Below are 20158 nucleotides of genomic sequence, written 5' to 3'. Positions count from 1 at the left end.
GCCCCAGCTCTCTGCCAGCTTGGTGACATGCAGACATCAGGCACACTGTCACAGGAGAGGGCAAAGTCCACTGTCATTGTGGTAATTCAGTCCATGTTTGGATGGGGCCTCTACCTGTCTGTTCTGAGTTGGCAAGAGATATTGTGCAAGGAGTTGAGGCCCCAGGCAAAGAGATGGTGGCCCTGGTACCTCCATTTCGAAACCATTCCCAGTTCACACACCAATTCCTCACTGCCTGTCCTGTTCCTCTCCAGGAAGCTTTCCTCTGTCCCCCAGATCCTCCCAGGTGGCTTTTTCTGACCACTCCAGCCCACAGTGAGTTATCCCAGCTCCCACTCCAGGCTCCCGAGGCCCTTGGCCATGGCCCTGACCATCACAGCCCCTTGCATCAACAGGTAGATACCCACTGTGCAAGTCAGGCATCCGCCCCCACCAGAGCACCTCTGTTCCTAGCTGCATACTAGGCTCCATGAGGCCAGGGAGGGGCTGGTCAGGAAGTTCTGGCTGACTGCTGTAGGTGTTTGTGGTCCTTGGTCCAGGCAAAGTCCTTTTTGTTAATCATTGTCTATGTGGCAGGGACAGGCTTGCCCAGAATCCACTCACCGGCATCCTGGAGGGTGGGAGAAGTGTCCATGGTAGGTGTCCAATGTGACTGGAGCCTGGGCACACCTCAGAAAACACATCCCAGTTCAGTTCAGTGGTTCCAGGGGCTGGGGGTCTGGAGAGCCTCAGGCCCGCCTTGGACCATCATCTCCTGGGTCCCGTCCAGCCCTAACATTCCAAGTCCACAATGCAATCAGCACCTTGGATGACATCTTACTTTAAAACAGAAGCTGAGGAATCTCCTAGACAGTTCTTTTTGAGTCCTTTGATATGGAAAAGAGCTGCTCGCACTGCACTGGGCCCAGGGAAATGGGGGCAGGAAGCCAGGGAGGGGTCTTGGGGTGGGGGGTGCTTAGAGCAAAGCCAACCCAATGAGACTCTTAGTCCAGATATTAAAGAAGTAGCAATGAGCAGGGAGCTGGGGCCTGGGGGTGGGCATCCTTAGTCTCAAGGGCATCTCCAAACCCACCTTCAGGGGGCACCCAGAGCAGAGGGGATGCTCTGTGCACAGGTCTAAGTCATCCTGTGACACGACGGGAGTGCTGGATGCATAATGGCTGGGCAGTCTGCTCAGTTGGACCCTCGGGCCCACAAAAAAGCAATAAGGTATTTACACGGGTGCTGTTGAAGCAACAAAAGCAAAAACTCTCCTTCCCAGGCCTGAGGCAGGAAGACGCACGGGTGGTCAGACAGCTAGGGGGCTGGCAGGCTGGGCTGGGGCTGCAGTTGTCTGCAGAACAGTCTGTTGGTTTGTGGAGACCCAGTCACATCGGGAGAAGCTCATCAACTGACTCTTAGAAATGGACGGGTGTCTAGAAGTCCAACAGTCCTACCACAGAAGCCCAGAGTCCCTGGCAGGAAAAGGGGGAGGGAGTTTCAGGCGAGTGGGGGGTTGCTGGGGGACGGTCTCATTGGGCCCTCTGGCTGTGTTCGGAGGGGGCTGGGAGGCTATGGCCTTCAGTGATATGTGTCATAAGTGCTTGGCGCCTGCCTGGCTCCTGGGGTCAGTGACGGTCGTAGGCCGTGGCAGCTGCGGGCGGGGCGGCTCCTCGGGCAGCGGCGCTGTAATAGTACGGGGAGCCTGGAAGAGACAGAAGAGGCCACGGAAGTTGGAGGGAGACCCTGTGCCCCCAGCTCCGTACCGGGGGTCCCCTTTCCACCAGTGTCCCCTGCCTCTGTCCCTTCCTCCCCCTCCCCCAGTCCAGGCCACTGTCCTCTCTCACCAAGATCTCAGTCCCTGATCAGGGCCGCTGCCTGGTCATAGGTTTCAGGGCCTCCTCACCACCTAGAGCTGGGGTGGGCAGATGGGGCCAAATCCACCCACCCCACCCCCGCCCCTCGTCCCGCCCCCACGCTGCTGCCTGTTTCAGTAATTAACGTTTGACTGGGACCCAACCTTGCCCATTCCTTTCTGTATCGTCTGTGACTGCTTTCATGCTGCTACTGCAGAGCTGAGTGCTACAATAGCAACCACACGGCCTGCAAAGCCTAAAATATGTACTATCAGGCCCTTTACAGAAAAAGTTTGCCAGTTTCTGAGCAAGATGATGAAAAGTCATCACTTCGTAGTCTGGCCTGTGGAAGCTTTGTGACCTAGCCCTGCCGACCTCTGGATTTCCCTCTAGGACCACCACCCCTCCGGCTCACTCCCAGGCACCCCGCTCCTGCAAGATCACACTCTGCAGCCATCTCAAATATACCAGAGGGCTAATGGCAGCTACCACAGGCTGAGCACTTCCTGCCCCACCCTGCCATATCCTTTACACACGTTGTCTGATTTAATCCTACGGGGCAGGTAGAGCTAGCCCATTTTATCCAACTCGCATGCCTCCGCGCCTTTTCCACGCTCTGCCTCCTGCCTGGAACACGTTGGCTGCACCTTCACCCCCTTTCCTGTCTGCTGAATAGTGCCGCCTCCTTCAAGTCCGAGAGCCCCTGTCTCCTCCTCTGGGCTGCCCCCTGTCCTGAGCCCACACCGTGCTGCAGGCTGGCCACGGGCTCTGATCATCTCTTTCTGTGCTTCTTCCCCCTCGCCTGCACGGAGAGCCCCACACGGGCAGGGGCTGGGTTCTGCTCTGCTCGGTGTCCGTCGCCAGCCCCCAGCCTGGAGCCCGGCACATGGCACGTGCTCGGCTAGGTTTGCTGAGAAGATGAGCAACAGCACTGAGTGAACCAACAATAGTAAAGACCCTGCCCATTCATTCATTTATTTTCCAACCCTACTGGGTGCAGCACTGGGCAATAATGAACAAACGCAGGCCAATGTTCAGAGTCAGGAGGGGGATCAGAGCTCTGGGAAAAGAGCTCTGGGAATGCAAGATTATTCTGGCAGGGTCAGGCTTCCTGGAGGAAGCAGGTTGGGTTGAACTTGGAGGACATGAAGATTTGGATAGATGAGTACGTGGGCGAAGGGCAGGGGGCAGCCCTGCTTCCTGTGACCTCCAGACAGAGCCAGTGTGGGGCCTTTTGTACCGATGCTGGGTTCTTCCCACTGTCTCGGGGCTGCTCTCTTTAACTGCGTGCTTTGGATGAGGCCTGCTGGAGCCCTGCTCTGTGTTCAAACTCCTCTCCAGGGACAAAAGGGTCTGGGGGGCTCAAGGGGACGAGCAGACTCTCAGAACCACAGAAGTTAGAGACACTAGGCCGTCTCTTCCTTTTACAGGTGGGGCTGGGGGTGGTAGAACTGAGGCTCAACAGACCACTCATGTGCCCAAAGCCACAGAGCCTCTCAGGGCCAGAGCCTGGCCTGGAATTCTGGTTGTCGGCCCCTAGTTCAGGACTCTTTCTGCCATGACACAGTTCACAGCCTGTACAGCTATGTCGGAGGGCTGTGTTTATCCAAGTGGATAGCAGCTGGGGTCCTGTCAGCCACTGTAGGCCACGTGTCTGCTGGGGCAGGAATAGTAAGCTTCTTAATTCCCCAGGGGAGGTGACTCATACTTATTCTGAAATCTCACCCAAATCCAAACCAATCCTGGCAATTCTCCCAGATGCCATAACTGGGCACCAAGGCCTGAAGATTGCCAGTCAGGCTCTATCGCTCCTGGCTGAGTGAACTTGGCCAAGTGGCTTCACTCCCCTGAGCCTCAGTTTTCTCATCTCTAAAAGCGGGGTCACAGTGGGGCTATACGAGGGCACCACGAGGTAAGGATGTGAAGGTGCTCTGGAAATGGACACTTTTCTAAGCCCTTTATATGCTTTCACTCTTTTAATTTCCACAACAATTCTATCAGGTAGGCACTAGTATTGCCCCCATTTAGCAGATGAGGAAACTGATGCACAGAGAGAATAAGTAGCTTGCCCAGGGTCATGCTGCTAGGAGGTAATCAAGAGGGCAAGATTAGCATGTGCCACCGCCCCTCCAAACTCAGCCCCATTTAGTGGGTATAATTCTCCCTCCCCAGCCCCCAGGAAGGCAGTAATGGCTCAAGCAGCAGTGACGATGGGGGAGCAGGCAGTGCCTTGCTGTGCTGTTCCGGAAGGTATGGACACCAGTGCCAGGCTGAAGTATTCCCAGAGATGGATTTTTCTGCTGCCTTCTGTCACCTCCCTGGCCAGAGCCCTGACTCAGACGCCTGGCAGCCTCCTCTGCTCTCTCTCCTGAGGGAGGGGGCCAGTCACCCACAGAGTATCTGCAGTGCCAGCCCTGCGTCCTGCCTTCAGGGCCCAGGTGAGAGCAGTGTGTGTGTGTGTGCGTGCGTGTGTGTGGGTGGGTGTGTGTGTGTGTGTGTGTGTGATGTGAGGGCCAGCCCTGTGGGCCCGGGAATGGCACAGGAGCAGGAAAACCACAGGGGCTGCCCCCGCAAATGAGGGACGGGAAATCCTGGCTCGGGCCTCAGAGTTTCCCAGGGGCCAGCTCTCACCCTGGGCTCCGACTCGCTTCCCTCTCAAAGCCTAATCTCTCGGCCAGGCTGTCCAGCGACCTCAGTGCGAGGGCCCCATGGCAAAAATCAAAAACGCTTGCATTTACCGTGAGAAATGAAAACATCACCTCACGAAGCTCTCTGTCTTCCTGGTGCCCATTAGACCTCCATCTAGAATAAACTTGTCCTTTCTTCTGTCATTTTTCCTCTCTAATTCACATTATCATCAATTTACTTCTTGACACAGTCATTCCGGGCTCCTACTCGCTCTCTAATCCCTTTACAGTGGCCACAGGCGCTCTGGTTCTAATCCTAATTGACTGTGGCAGCCTTTCTTCCTGCCACCAGCCTGCCGCCCCGCCTGCCCGGGGCCCCAGTGGGATGCTGGATCCCGGCCGCCCTGGCTGGGCCGGGTGTGGGCAGACCGCAGGCAGCTCCTGGGGAGGAGGCTCAGCGGGAAGGGAGGCTCTCCTGCAGCTTCGTTAGGTGGCATTGCCCATCCAGGTGTGGGCAGGGTGTGTGAGGGTCCCACCTGTTTCCACAGCTCCCACTGATCTAGCAGAGCACAGAGGCACCTCAGAGCAGGTTTCCCCGCTGGCACCCTCCCCAAGTAGCAGAAATACTCTACTTCTCCAGCCCAGTGGGATTCTTTCAGCTAAAGCCCTGAAGACACTGGGGGAAGGGCAGGCTGGTAGATGGGAGAGGGCCTGGAACTTATTTGCAAGACTATGGCAGAGCAAGCCTGGCATCTCACTCATCTTCAGGAAAGTGGGATCACCGCATTCCGGGCCTCAAGAGAGCATCGGGTTCAGCTCCTGCTTGAATGAAGCTGCCAGTGGCCACTATCCTCATTTTACACCTGAGGCAACTGAGGCCCAGATTGGTTGATGACCTGACCTTGATTCCCCAGGTTACAGACTTGGGCAGAGCAGGGGCCATTTCTCATGTTTGTAACGGTCCAACATTGTTTAAACTTTTCTTGCGTTTGCAGAGTTTTCTGTGGTATGAGGCCTGCCTCTTTGAGTTAGAAGTCAGAACTCATTCTCCCAGTTGCCTTTGCTGCTAGGGCACAGGGGTGTCACCTGGGCCCTGCCAATTGGAATCTCTTGAGTTTGACCTCAGTTGGGAGGGGAGCAGCTTGAGGAAGTGGGCTGACAGCCTCTACCTGCTGGAGGTGGGTACAGAGGCAGGGCAGAGCTCTCAAGCACCCCAGCTGAAGCAGTAGCACAGAGCGGGCTGCTTGCGGGTACCAACAGTGGAGGTGTGTATGCTAGAGCAGCCCTGGTGTTGTTCCTGGCTGTGTGTCCCATGCCTGTCTCTTTGGTCCTCCTGGAGATTCTGGGAGCCCCCAATATTCCTTAATAAATTCACTTTCTGCTTAAACCAGCCAGAGTGGAATCTGTTGTTTGCAACTGAAAGCCTGACAGATAAATACAATAACCTGGCTTTCAAAAATAGATCAGCGCTGTTCTCATGGCATACAAGGTCTGAGTAATTGGGACTCCCAGGCTTGTTAGTATGGAGAAATGAGCCTCTTTTCCTGGCTGTAGTACTGTTCAGACTGAATTGGTCAGGAAGAGTAAGAGTACTACATCACACACTGATTATGAATACAGGCTCTAGAGTCAGGGTGACGGGAGTCTGAGTTCTCATTCTGCTCCCTGCATGCTGTGTGACCTCAAGTAAGTTAATTAACCTTTCTGAGCCTCACTCTCTTCATCTGTAAAGATAATATTGATACCTTGTGCCCCCTAGGACTGTTGATAGGATAAAATGAGGTAACCCCCACGAAGGGTTTTGCCCAGTGCCTGCACAATTAGCAAGTGCTCATTTAGATGAACAGAGTTTTGATTCTTTTTCCTCTTCTCCACACTGGTTCTGGCCCCCCTCAAGTCACTGAGCACATCCCAGCCCAGATACACTTGTCTGAGGCTCTCTCACCCCCAGCCTGTGAGCTCCCTGGGACATTGTCCACAACTTTTCCACACCAGACACATAGTCCACACGTATAATTGGGGATATGAACTGGATTTCACTCCAGCTTGAGCAGCAAAGGCCTTGGATGTGGTCTAGTCCCCTCCTCCCCTTGACATCCCCTTGGGGTCCTAGCTGCCCGCACAATCAGGTGCAGACTTCTCAGTGTGGCATTCAAGGTCCCCCACCTGTGGCCCTACCTCCTACTCCATCCCTTTGCTATGCTTGCCTGAGCAGCTCCTTTCTCACTTCTCTGATTCTTGAACTCCCAGGCAAATAAGCCTATAAGATACCTCATAAACATTAGAAAAAGCAGCCATACTCCTGTGCCAGGGCTTGGGGCTTTGTACCATGCATGGGCTCGATTTCAGCCCCCACTTGTCCCCTTGGGCAGTACACGGCCATATGTGGAGGCCCTAGATCAACATGGCCTCATTGGGATCATATCCCCATCACAAGGAACCCCTCTTGCAGCCTGGCCCAGGCCTCCTTTGTGCCACATCCCCTGTGGGTCTCACAGCAGCACTGGGACCAGGGCTCTGTATGAGGCCGATTTGCAGGGAGCGGCTCCCAGGCTCAGGCCTCCTGACCCATCCCTCCACCCCAACCCCTGCCGAAAGACTCTGGTTCAGGGTCAGCGTTTGCCTCCTGACACTGACAACTGGGCCAACTCAGAACCCAGGGCCTCTCAGGGGGGTTGTTTAAGGAAAAGCATTAAGTAAGCGGAGACCTTACTTCATACCTAGAAGTAATTTTTACCAAAACCAAAAAAGAAGTCTGAGCAATCAGTCCACAGATTCAGCCCCTCCAGGAGGCCACAGATGGCAAGAACCCAGTCTGCTATAAAACGAAATATTCAGGCACAGTGCCTGGAGTGCTAGTTGGCATTGTTCCTTATTTCACCTGAAGTTTTGCATGCTACACCAAAATGCTTTGGGTGGCCCAAGGCTCAAACGCATGGAAGGATTGCAGCCAGGAAGGGATGGTGTCTACGTCATTGTCTGTCCTAATCACCAAAGCAGGTTGGGGAAGGGGCCAAGGCTGTGACTTCATGGCCTCCTTCGCAGACCCATGCCTAGCAACTTGAGTTTGAAGACACCAGGTTCTTGCTTTTTTGATAAAGTCTATGTTTCTCAGTCCTGAAATAATTCAGGATCCAGGGAATTAACAGGTTCTTAATTAAGCAGGCCTTGTTAAGCTGTACAGATAAACCTGGATGGTCTCAGAGGCCCTTCCATGCCTGACCTTAGTGGAAATTCCTCAGCTGACTGCTGGGGAAAGATCGGTGTTGCTCCCTGCAGGCTGATTCACTGGCTCTGCCCCCAGGGTGTGTGACATCTGCGAGCCCTGAGCCCCTGCTTCATGCTCCAGAATCTTCAGCTCCAGCTGGCACTCACCAGCTGGTCTCATGTAAGTTCATTGCAACAAAACAAAGGGCTCTCCTTGGCCTTTTGAGGGCTGAGTTAGCCCTCCTTGGTCTTTGGGGTGGCCCAAATATCTTTGATGATGTACACAGATCAGGCTGGCCCCAGCCATGGACCATCTGCAGTCTGAGGCCTGGGCAGAGTCTGGGCACCAGCTGAGCTCGGAACGGCATGACTTGGCAGGCCTTCAGCCACAGGGCAACCCATTTCTAATGGAGCTGGCTCTAGTGGTGTCCATGGCAGACATCACTAATCAATATCCATGCCTCAGAGTCCTTACCAAGACAGATAGCCACTACCAATCAATCCAAGTTGGTCTCCTGGCTGCTCTTATTTAGAGATTTCTCACCAAAATATTCAATGATTCTTAAGAAATATGTTACTCTTGGGCAGGCACTTTTCCTACCTTTCTCTTTCTCCCTCAGTGGCCTTTTTAAATCTGTTCCCCTTCTGTGCCATTTTCCCTTATCCACTAAAACATCTGGGGGAGGGCTGAGGGCACAAGCAGGGCTGGAGTGGTGTTTACTGTCCTGAAGCCCCATCACAACTCCCACGTTGCAAGCATCTGGGGAGAGCTACCCACCCCACCTCAGTGACCGGACCTGAGGATATTGAGGGACCCTGGCCCAACGGGGCAGCTGATGGCCCAGGGGCCCCACAGGGCCTCCGCCAGTACTCACCGAGCAGCCCCGGGTTGGGGAACCTCCAGGAGTCGTTGTACGAGGGATATTGAGGGTGGCTGTAGGGGCTCCCAGAAAACTCACTCCCTGCATGTGGTGGGTGGGGAGAGAAACAGGAACCAAATGTCAAGTCAGGTTCGGAAAATGCCAATGGCATTTGTCTCTTTCATAAACTGCGGGTACTTTGTGTAACCAATAAAGGCAAGTCCGGTCCACCCCCTTATCAAGTGGACAGCTGTCATTGGCATTGTCTACATTTTCCCCTATAACCTTTTTCTTATTAGTGGGATTGAATACCAACCTCTCACATGAGTACCATTGGATTACCATGTGCCAGGTGTTCCCTGGGGTTATTGGCCCATTTTATAGATGGGAAGACTGATGCCCAGGGTCTCTCACAAAACAGCCTGGATTCACCCAACCCAAGTCCAAAGGCCCAACTGCTTGGTTCTCAGCAGTAGCCTAAAAAGCCACTCAACAGCCAGCTACCTATACAACTGCTGAGAACCAAGCAGTCTGGGGCTTGGGACTTGGTTCTCAGCACTGACAGAGGCCACTCCAGAACCCCAGTGTGGATGCAGTGCCACTTCCCATGTGTTTCCTGAGTGGCTCTGGACTGGGAAGCCAAAGATGACCCCAACTCTAGTCTAGACCTCTGTGCTGTGAATCCAGAGGTGACTGCTCCCCAGGCCTCAGTCCAATGGGGAAGATGAGACATAAACTCAGGCCCCCGGCACTTTGCTGAGATGAAGGGACAAGCTGAAGGGCTGGGGGAGCACAGAAGAGGGACTGGGTGGGGACTTCTGGGCATGGGGAAAGGACCAAGAGCTGCAAGCTGCGCCAGGTGGAGAGAGCAGTGGGTGTGGGCGGGCAGAGTGGTAATTGAGGATGGTTCACTTTTGCCCAGCTGTTCGTGGAGCCATGATACTTGCATCTGGCACTTCCTTGTGCCCTCACTTCCAGCCACAGGAGAGCCTCTTTACCACTAGCCAGTGTCAGGAGAGGAGCTCAAAATCCCTGCCCTCAAACCTTGCTGCCCTGGCTCTGTAGCAGGACAGGCCCCTCCTGTCTCCTCCCCGTGGCTGGAGCTCTTGGGGTGTGGGTGCCCCAGTGTGGCAGCAGTTGTGTAGGTAGCTGGCTGTTGAGTGGCTTTTTAGGCTACTGGTTACAGAGCATGTGGGCCCCACCCTGGCAGTGGTGACAGGAGTCACACAGCCCCATGAGACCACCCTTGGCACCATCCATGCTTCCATGGATTCTTGTTAGGGATGCCAAAGGGCCGAAGGGCAGGAGCCTCTAGAAGGACAGCCAGCCAGAAGTCAGGACGTGGAGCACTGCTCTTTCTCTGGGGGCCTCGGCCCAAATGTAGGGGCCCCAGGGCTCCACCAGGTGCAGCAGGAACAATAAAGCAGGCCCGAGGGCCAGCCGCTCCCACCCACCCCCGGGCCCAGCTAGCCTCCTCCCCACTTCCACAGGCGACTGCAGGCAGGTCATGCGCACGCGCGCGCACACACACACACACACACACACGCACGCGCTCGCACGCACACATGCGCTCCTCCTCTGGCCTCTCTGGGGGCCACTCCCAGCCTGACAGGCTGAGCCTTCCAATTCTCTGTTTTTTATGCCTCAGTGGTCAGGGTGTCAGGTTCCACCGTGCAAGGGAGAGCATGGTGACAGTGCTGGGCCGCAGCAGCCCAGCCTCTGCATTTCCATCAGCGCCACAGCACCTCCTCCTCCTCCTCCTCCTCCTGGGGGGTCAGGTGGGGGAGCAGAGCCACAAGCCGCCTGGAGAAGGGGGACAGCCACCCTCTCCCCAGGGCTCTGGGCAGCCACGGAGCTGCCCCATCAGAGGCACTTCCTGACAGCTCTGCGCCTGGCCCGGGGCATCGGACTACACCAGCAAAGGCCGTCTCTGCATCTCCATCTAGCAGCATTGCACCTGTCTGCTAGGCCCAGCTCCAAGGCCACCTCTTCCAGGAAGCCTCCTTGATCTCCAGCCCCCAAAAGTGCAAGTCTCGGGCCTGTTCAGCTGGAGTTAATTAATTAATTGTATCCTTGTTATCCATCCCACACCTTTCCCCCAACTCTGTCCCCAAATTGGCAAAGGGCCATAAACAGCTCCAACTCCTCGAGATGATGTACCTGTCAGTGTTGCCCACCATCCTCGACCCCGTCCCCACTTGCCTGGCCTTCTAGAATCCCACTCAGGTACCTCTTCCTCTGGGAAGCCCCTCTCCTGCCCCTCCTGGGGCGCACCCTGTCTCCCGCTGTGCCCCACAGCGCCAGATTCGCCCTGACCTGCACGGGAGTCTCCTGTGACATGGGAGTGTCTGTCTGCAGGTCAGCGTCTGATTCCTCTCAGCACCCACATGCCACCCACCCCCAGTGTAATACCCCGTCCACAGCAGACAGTCGGTGCTCCATGAACCGCCGGTAGCTCGCTGCCTCTACCTGTAACATGATGCTCTTGTCCACGTGGCTCTCTCCCTCACCTCCTTCCAGGCTTTGCTCCAGTGTCACCTCCAAACCATCGCATTTCCAATGGAAACTCCTTCCACTTTCCCTGCTTAACTTTTCTCCATAGAACCGATCACAATCTAACATATCTAACTTATTGTGCTTATCTTTCTTGTTAATTCTGCTTCCTCCACGAGGATGTAAGCTCCATGGGGGCAGGGAGTTCATGCCTCTATCTCAATGTCTAGCAGGCCCTGAAAACTATTTGTTAAATGAATGAAAGAATGGGAACTCCTCCCATTCTTTCATAGATGACAGCTCTCACTACTTCCATTATTAGTACCGATAGCCAGGGGTGTATTGTGCACCTGCTGTGTGCCAGGATTCAAACCAGTTTATCTGATCCATTGCCCAGGTTCCATCCACCACGCGATCCTTCTCCTGGTGGAAGAAATGAACCCCCAGGGACCCACCCTGCCTGGTGTGTTTAGAGCACTGGCATGACGGTAACTTTGGTGGGGCCCCTGTCCTGTGAGATGCCCTGTGAGAGTGTGCCCTCTGGGTAAGGGGAGCTTGATGGTCTCTGGGGCATGAGGCTGACCTCAGGTCTGGTCCAGCCACATGCTGGGGACTCCGGGATGGTGTCATTATCTGAAGTGCCACACAGGCAGCTGGCTGGGTTTAGGGAGTCCTCACCCATGAGATGTGGGGAGACCAGGTCATCAATTGCCAAGAAAGCTGCCTGTCTATGGACCCGGACTAGCTCGGCCACAAAGATGGCTGGGAAGCAGCAGACCACCCAGATTCAAGCCCACATGCTGCCACTGAACCCTTCAGAGCAAGGGCTCTGGAGCCAGACTGCCTGGGTCCAAATCCTGCGTCTGCCTCTTCCTAGCTCTGTGACCATCAGCAGGTTACTCAACCTCTCTGCGCCTGTTTCCTCCTCAGTAGAGTCAGGACAATTAATAGATCCCACTGCACGTGGTCACTGTAAAGACTGAATGAATGATACACAGTGTCTGGCACGCAGTGACTGCTCAGCAAATGTCAGCCACAATGACAATGACCTGACTTCGGTCACCAAGGCCTCCTTGGCATCTAGAATCTCATTTAACCCTCCCAACAGTCCTGTGACGCTCATGAGATGGATGCAACCGTCTGCATTTTATATGTGAGGAAATGGAGGCTCAGGAAGGTGTGGGGGACTTGCCCAGGCCAGGAGGCAACCCCAAGTCCAGCTTCCTGTCTCCCAGCCCAGGGCCCTCTGCCCATGTGACACTGTGACACTGCCTTCCCACCCTGGGCCTCTGTCTTCCATTTGTGTCTAAAGGCCCTTCCTATCTGCTGAGCCTGAATTTCACTTCTCAGGGGCCACAGTGCTCCCAGCAGGGAGGGAGGCCTCTCCTTGAGGCTCTGTGGGCCCCACCTGATGATGAGTTTCTTTGGGTCTGGAGGCTCCAATCTCCTGCTGCGTCTCCCCTGCTTGAATTCGCCACCATCATGACACCTGAGGCGCATTCACCTTCTTTCCTTCAAATCTTAGGACTGCAGCTTAGAAAAGAGAGTCTGGTCCAGCCAAGAGAAGGTCCGGGGAAAGCACTGGGGATGACTTCTGGGTGGAGGGGAGCATGTGAGCCAGGATGGATAGGAGTTTGATATGCAGAGGCAGACAGGGCATTCCGGGCACAAGCAAAGGTATGGGGTGGGATGGACAGAGTGTGACCCCCGCACACCCAGGTCTTCATGAGGCCCCAGCAGAGGCAAGCCATGGAGCAGAGTGGGGCGGAGCAGAAACGTTATGCATTTCTCCCATCAGGGCTGGGACCCGGGCAGCCTTCAGACTCAGGAGGACCAGGACCTGGAGGACGGGCTGCAGGAGGTGAGCCCGTGGTCAGGGAGAGCAGCTGGGAGGCTGCCGTCACAATCCAAGCCAGAGGGAACGGGAGCCCGAGGGACAACACAGCTGCAACATCCACAGGCACGAAGCAATGCTCCTCCAGCGCAGGAATGAGATTCTCAGGCATCACATGAAAGCCCCACTTCTGGCTCATTGTTGGGAAACCCAGAGGTGAGGCCAGATGGCCCAAGACAGAGCTTGCACAATAGACGCTTCTCTTACGATTGCCCAGCACCAAGGACACCACGGGACCCTTGCCCCATTCCACTAACTGATCCGTGCTTTGGGCATCTCTCAAAAATGCCAACCCTTTAAACTGGGAAACCTTTTCTTTATGCATTAAAAGAAAAGCTTCTGTGAGGCCTGACTGTGGTGCCAGCTCATGCCCAGCAGCTCATGCCCAGTAGGCAGTGAGACCTCCATCTGGGAAGCACACAGCACATGGACCCTCCTCAGAGACCGTGTCTGGAGGTGCTCCGACAGAAGCCCCAAGAACTCTCAACGACGAAACATGGGTCATGATCTTCTCCATCTTCAGCCCCCCAGGAGCGAGCAGTCCTGAGGAGAAAGCAAGACTGGACCTTCTGAGACCAGGCCTGGAACTGGCACTGTGAGCTGGGCCCCCGCACTGTGCTGGGCCACCAGAAAGTGGGGAGGGGGCGGGGAGGAGCCTGCCCACAGGGTGGGTGTGGGCTTCCCGTGGCAGTGCTGAGAGGGAGCCTGCCCCCATGGTCTGTAGTCAGCCTGCCGCTTATTGGCTGTGTGGCCTTGGGAAAGTAATGGAACCTCTCTGGGCAGAGTCTTGTCATCTTGAATATGGACCTAATAAAACACCTACATCATAGGATTGGTGACAGGTAAACGAAATAATATTATTGGAAGAACAAAACTACCTTCTCCTGTGCCAAGGAGACTGGGGAAGCTGGGGAGTGAGGCAAGACTGAATCGGTCCCTAAAAGGAATTTTAGAGCGTTATTTATTTTTATCGCTGAGTTCTTGAATATGCAAAAGGAGGCCCAGAGCTGGGTTCAGGGGTGGGGATGGTGACGGCTCACGTGCGGTGCGCGGACTGAACGGCCTGAACTGAGGGAGGTTCTGCTATCAAGAAGGAGAAAGCGGGAGACAAAAGGAGACGTCCGTGCCCCATGGGGTGGGGGGAGCGAAGAACATTCAAGAAGTGGGCGTCTAATTCCCATTTTAAGTCACCCACATTGGGACGTAAAGCCTGCTACACACTCAAATGCCGGTACGACTGGGCTGGTGTTTTCTCCCCACGTGGAAATCGAAGGAAGCAGCTGCGTGCCACGTTTGGGCAGCCAGTGGGGTTGAGGTGAAAGACTGTGGTCCAAGAACAGTGTGGATCACAGGGCCCAGGAATTCCGTGATGTCAGGAAGCCTGAGCCACAGGGGTGGGCGTGCGAAAGTTAACCGTCCCCCCTCCAACACCCCGTCTGAGTGCAGTTAGGAAGCACCCAGAGGGCGTGGCACTCCATCTCATGATAACCCCATCCAAGATTTTAGAGCAGAGAACTCAGGGGCTCGGGGCCGAGGGACTTGGCTTTTCACTAGGTATCCGAGGGACTAGCAATCACTCCCCTCATACCTACCCAACTCCAAGCAACTCACTCCTTCCCAGAATTAATGGGAAGTAAGATAGGCCCGTTCCCCCACCACAAACTTATCTTACATTACACCTCGCCAACCTCTGCTGGGACTCATAGTCCCAGATTACTTGGACTGGACAAACTTGAGAGATAAGTTCCTTCAACCTCCCCTCCCGCAAGCCACACACCAGGCAGGGCCAGGGCAGGACCAGAACACCGGCCTATTCCCAAGTCCCCGGGCTTCCACCATCCCAAGGAAGACATCACTGGGCTGGGCCAGCGGGGGAGAGAAAGTCTTCCCCTCACCACCCTCCCCACCTCTGGTATGTCTGAGAATTTTCAAACACACAGCAAAGTTGAAAGAATTTTACAGTGAACACTTGTGTACCCACTACCTAATTCCACCATCAATATTTTCTTATATTTGCTTATCATCTATCTCTCCCTCCAGCCTTTCATTCATCTTATCTTTTATGTATTTCCAAGTAAACTGGAAACATCAATACATTTTCCCCTAAGTATTTCAGCATGCGTATCATTAACTGAAGTTCATTATTTGTTTAAAAGTTTTTTCTTTGACGTAAAGTGTACACATAATGAAATGCACAGATCTTAAATGTACTATTGCTGCGTTTTGACAAATGTATACACCTGTGTAGCCCAAACCTCTATGAAGATATAGAACATTATCTTCAACCCAGAGAAGGAAAGTTCTCTTCTGCTGGAGAAGGGGGTCTTTTGACCATGAGAACCCAGTTATCTGGGGATCTGACCAAGTCATTCCCCCATGAACACGGGGCTCTAAGATTAGCGCTGATATCGTTCCTTCTGTTAACTAGAAGAGGGCAGTGAGTACTTTCATCTGCATTGTCTGTTAGAGCAGGGGACAGTTAAGTCCTTTGTGCTTGGCCGACATATCAAGCACATTAAGGAAGTTATCAAGCGTGACGTCTTGGAGGGTATAACCCCGAACATCGAGGACTGGGTACTGTGACTAAAACAAAACAAGGCGGGCTGACTAAATCTGTTGATGCCCGCTACACTGTCTTTTATCTCCTCATTAAGCAGCATCCGGAGGCTCACTGGCCATGGACTAACATTCCAGCCTTTTCTCCAGCCGCCCTCCATACGGAGCGCCGCCGAGTTTTGATCGCTCAGTGGAAGAAGGATCTGCAGCCAGAGCCCTGTGGCCCTAGTAGCAAGGTACCTGTTATTCTTAACAGGACCACTCACAAATACAGCGAGGTTGTGGACTGGCTAGTCGAAAACGGAATAACTTCTGAGAGACAATGGCTGCTGGAAGACAAAGAATCCTTTCGCAGCTTTCAAGCGAGCTCAACAGGGCAGCACTGGAGAACACGCGAGCCGAAATGCTCCTGACGAAGTCGGCCGAAGACTACCTGCTAGGCAAGCTTCCAGTCGGGGACACCACCAAGAACAAGGTGTTCCAACGTTTCCAGGTGAATCGGTACGACCACGTCTTGGCAGCGAACATCCTAGTTCGCTGGGCCCGGTGGGAGTTCAACAAGTGCAACGCCATCTGGTTCTACAGACCTGCGACCACCAGCAAGACAAGCATCGTGGAGGCTATTGCCCGTGCTGTGCCATTTTATGGCTGTGGAAACTGGACTAATGAGAACTTTCCTTTCAATGACTGGGTAGATAAGATGGTGATTTGGTGGGAGGAAGGAAAGATGACTAGTAAAATTGTAGAGTCTGCTAAAGCCATTTTGGGTGGGTTGGCTGTGCGGGGTTGATCAAAACTGTAAAGGTTCTGTGCAAATTGAACCAACGCCTGTACTTATTACCAGTAATACATATAAGTGTGCTGTGGTTGATGGGAACAGCACTACCTTGGAACATAAGGAACCTTTGGAGGAAAGAATGTTCCTTTTTAGGTTCACAGTAAAACTCAGGCATGATTTTGGGAAAATAAGTAAATGGGAGATAAGAGAATTTTTCCAGTGGGGCCATGACAATGCTATACCAGTTGAACCGGTGTTGGAGGTTCCTACAGGTGCTAACAAACCCCGCTTACCTGAGACCGCTATGACTAGACCAGTTGTAGTTTCGGTAGAGAGGGGATTTCCATTGCCTTGGTGAGCAGCTCCTGAAAGTTCCCCATGTCAGCTGGAAAGTGCTGACGTTCCCCCAGCTCCTCCCTCGCCCCCTGCCGCATCTGCTGAATCAGCAGCTGACACAGGGATATAAGGGCCCACCAGGAGGCAAGGGAAAACACACCAGAGGAGTCTCTTGACCTGTTCACAGTGTGCGCTCTTGACACCACTGGTCTGGCTGAAATAAAGGCGAGGTGCCCAGAGCGCAAGTTTAGCCGTGATAGAGCTGTCCTGTTGTGCGAGGAACATAAGGGGTTGGCGAAGCCGGTGGCTTTGGATCAATCTAATAAGCATACGCGGGAATATCACACGTGCGTGGCTCATCACAGTTTTGACTGTTAATGAATGTTATCCTTTCGACCCCGCTGAGTTTGCTTTGCCTGGTGATGGTGACTCGGAACAATAAATGAGTAAAACATAGATATGGCTGGCTTTCTAGGTGCTTCTGAAGAGTGGTACGAGCAGGCAGCGGCTACTTGGTGCAACTCAAAACCTGGACGCGCTGTCCCTGAACCAAACCAACAGCAGCCGTGGCTTCCAGCTTTGTCTGGATCTGGAGGACGACCTAAACACTCTGCAATGGGTCTTGTCCTCCCTGGCTATAAGTACCCTGGCCCTTTTAACGGCCTTGCTAAGGGCCCTCAGGTCAACAAGGCGGACGCAGCCATGCGAGTCCATGACCTACGACAAAATAATCGAGGAGGGAAAGAACCCTTATCTCACTTTTAATTCAGCAGACCAAGAGCTGATAGACTCTTTCCAAGGAGATACCTCCTTTGGTGGAAACCTTGCCCGAGGTGTCTTCCAGGCCAAGAAGCGCCTGCTGACACACATGGGCCTCACAGACACACACCCCCTCCCCCCCGCAGCTGCTATATGTCCCAAGGTCGCAGACACCAGCCCTGGAGAGCCCAGTCTTCCCGTGGGAGGACGAGGAGGAGAACGTACCCCTTTGGTCCCCCACAGATCCTCTGGAGGGGCTACCACGAGAAGCACAGGAGGCAGTAATGCGGAGATAGCTACACGAGATACAGAAGTTTCAGATGCAGGCGGTGGCAACAGAGGCATTGGAGAGTCCTCAGGAAATTGGCATGTGATTCTCAATGGCAAGGGAATCTCATCACCACTCGTTCCACCAGAACTTGGGTGCTCCCCTCCTATGACAACAATCTCTACAAGCAGATTAAAGGCAATGCCTCTGACATGTCCTACTTGGGTTACAGCACCCCTGGGCCTACCTCGACTTCAACAGATTCCAGTGCCACTGGAGTCCCCGAGACTGTCAGCGGCTCATCAACAACTACTGGGGCATCCGACCAAAGGCTTGTAGAATCAAAATTTTCAACATACAAGTTAAGGAGGTCATGGAGGCAGCAGGCACAAAGACAATTGCCAATAACCTAACGTCAACCATCCAGATTTTTGCAGATGACACACACCAGCTGCCATATGTGATTGGAAATGCCACTGAGGGGTGCTTGCCCGCTTTTCCCGGTGATGTTTTTATGTTGCCTCAGTACTGGTACTGCACTGTGCACACGAAGAGCAGAGGGAACACATCCCCTACTCCACGCTCAGCTTTTTATTGCCTAGAATACTTTTCCAGGCAGATGCTTCGCACCGGCAATAATTTCAGTTCTCAATATGCCTTTGAAGACCTCCCTTTTCACTCTTGCTTTGCGCATAATCAAAGAGTGACTCATCTCTCCAACCCCCTTGTCGACCAGTACCTATATGGGTTCTACCAAACTTCAGAAGATGGCACAATTCAAACCACAAAAATTAAGAAGAGTAACTATGGGCAAAAATACACCAACTATGAGCCAGGCCCGTGGCAATGCATGCAGGGGTTCTCAACCAATAAAGAAAACAACCAACCTAACATGTCTGCAGAGGACCAAGCAGTGGAGAATTGGTTGGCAAATGCAAAGAGCTTTTGAAGGCCCAGACCAAATGGCAGGAGCAATTGGAACGACAATGCAGGGAAGGTGGTGTGGATAACAGCTTGATAATGCAGACCACCAACAAAGCACCTACCCCACATTTCAGCAAAGAAGATGAGACTGAAACAACAAATATCTATGCAGCTACTTCTGGCAGAAAAATTCCATCGAGTCAAAACAACGCCAGCAATAAACCACAAAAGGAAGTGCCCTTATATATGGGTGTACAGCCTGGTCAGGTATGTATGGATAAAGACATCTATCTCCAGGGCCCTATTTGGGCGAAAATTCCTGACACTGATGGCAATTTTCAGCCTCATCCTAACATGGGAGGCTTTGGGTGCAAACATTCACCTCTGATGATTCTGCAGAAAAATACTCCAGTCCCTGCAGAACCTCCTGCGGCCTTCACTGAAACGCCTATTAAGTCTTTATTAGTCAGTATTCCACTGGTCAGGTAACAGTGGAAATTGATTGGGAGCGAAAATAAGAATCCAGCAAACGCTGGAATCCAGCGATCCAATTCACAAATAATTACACCCCAACTGATTGGGCAGAGTTTTCTCCTAATGAAAAGGGAGAATACAATTATTTTCCTCGCTTTATTGGGTCAAGATACCTTATTAAGAACCTGTAACCCTGATCCCTCTATAAACCGTGTAATTCCTGAACCAAATATAAGTGTGTGTGTATTATTTTCGTCTTTTGATGTTTCCCTCTTATCTGGTTCATTCATTCATGGTCACGGCGGTGGCGGGGGGTGGGGTGGGGCGCGGAATGGTGGCTGGTACAACCGGAAATCAAGATTGCATCAGACGGAAGTGATGCAACTGGCAGCACATCACTGGACCGGAAACACGTCATCAGAAGGCAACAGGGCGGGGCTAGTGTTAGGGTTAACCTCACCAATGGGATGTGCCAGGGCCGCCCGATTGCTGAAAGGCCCCTGAGTGGCAAATGGAAAGCTCTTCCAAAGCTACTGAACAGACTCAAGCTGAGGAATAGATGTTCTCTCCTCAAAGGCCCAGAAAGAAAGTAGAGGCTTAAGAAATTTAGGATAAATGGTGGATTTTCCCAAAACAGCACCATCTTTCAAAGATAGAAGAGCTGGCTGTAAAAAAGCAATAACTATTGTAAAAAACAATAACTAGGTAACTAGAAAGGAGTGATTGAAATTAAAAGTTTAAAGGGGGCCACAAGAAAAGGCACTGAATGCAGCTGTCCTGGAGATTCCAGGGCCAGGAAAATCGTCAGAATCAGAGATGTTTTCAGTTTCCCCTTTGCTAAAAGCTCAGAGATGGCAAGAAAGTCAAAAATTCTCACTCTCACTAAAATTCTCAGAAGTGACAGGTAAAGGGCTCAGTGTAGCTCTTAATTAACCCAAAACGACACCTGCCAGATGATGGGGATTTGCAGAGCGCGCTGGGGGCCGACCCCATCTGCAGATGGTGGGCTCCCACCTCTGCTCAAGACCTTGGCCAGCTGTAATTAACATACAGAAAGTCTTTCAAAGTGACTTCGCAGCCAAGTTCTATTTCTGAAGGATTCAAACTGGGCTTTGAGAGAAAATCTCTGCAGAGGAAGAGGAGGAAG

At 53.1% G+C, this 20158-nt stretch overlaps 1 protein-coding gene across 1 annotated transcript in view; it reads right to left on the bottom strand.

Annotated features, from left to right (window-relative positions):
* Positions 1-1607: 1607 nt before the first annotated feature.
* PAX5 (paired box 5) overlaps positions 1608-20158 on the bottom strand; it is a 165110-nt gene continuing 146559 nt past the window's right edge. The window contains exons 7-8 of the mRNA XM_068552469.1: positions 8545-8631; positions 1608-1684 (exon numbers count right to left, since the gene is read on the bottom strand). Of these exons, the coding sequence (XP_068408570.1) occupies positions 1608-1684; positions 8545-8631 (164 nt within the window). The remainder of the gene's footprint in view (positions 1685-8544; positions 8632-20158) is intronic.

The sequence above is a fragment of the Eschrichtius robustus genome, chromosome 10, assembly GCF_028021215.1.
Source record: "Eschrichtius robustus isolate mEscRob2 chromosome 10, mEscRob2.pri, whole genome shotgun sequence".
Lineage (NCBI taxonomy): Eukaryota > Metazoa > Chordata > Mammalia > Artiodactyla > Eschrichtiidae > Eschrichtius > Eschrichtius robustus.
Note: the sequence above shows the minus strand (reverse complement) of the source record. Positions and strands in the feature narration are given on the sequence as shown.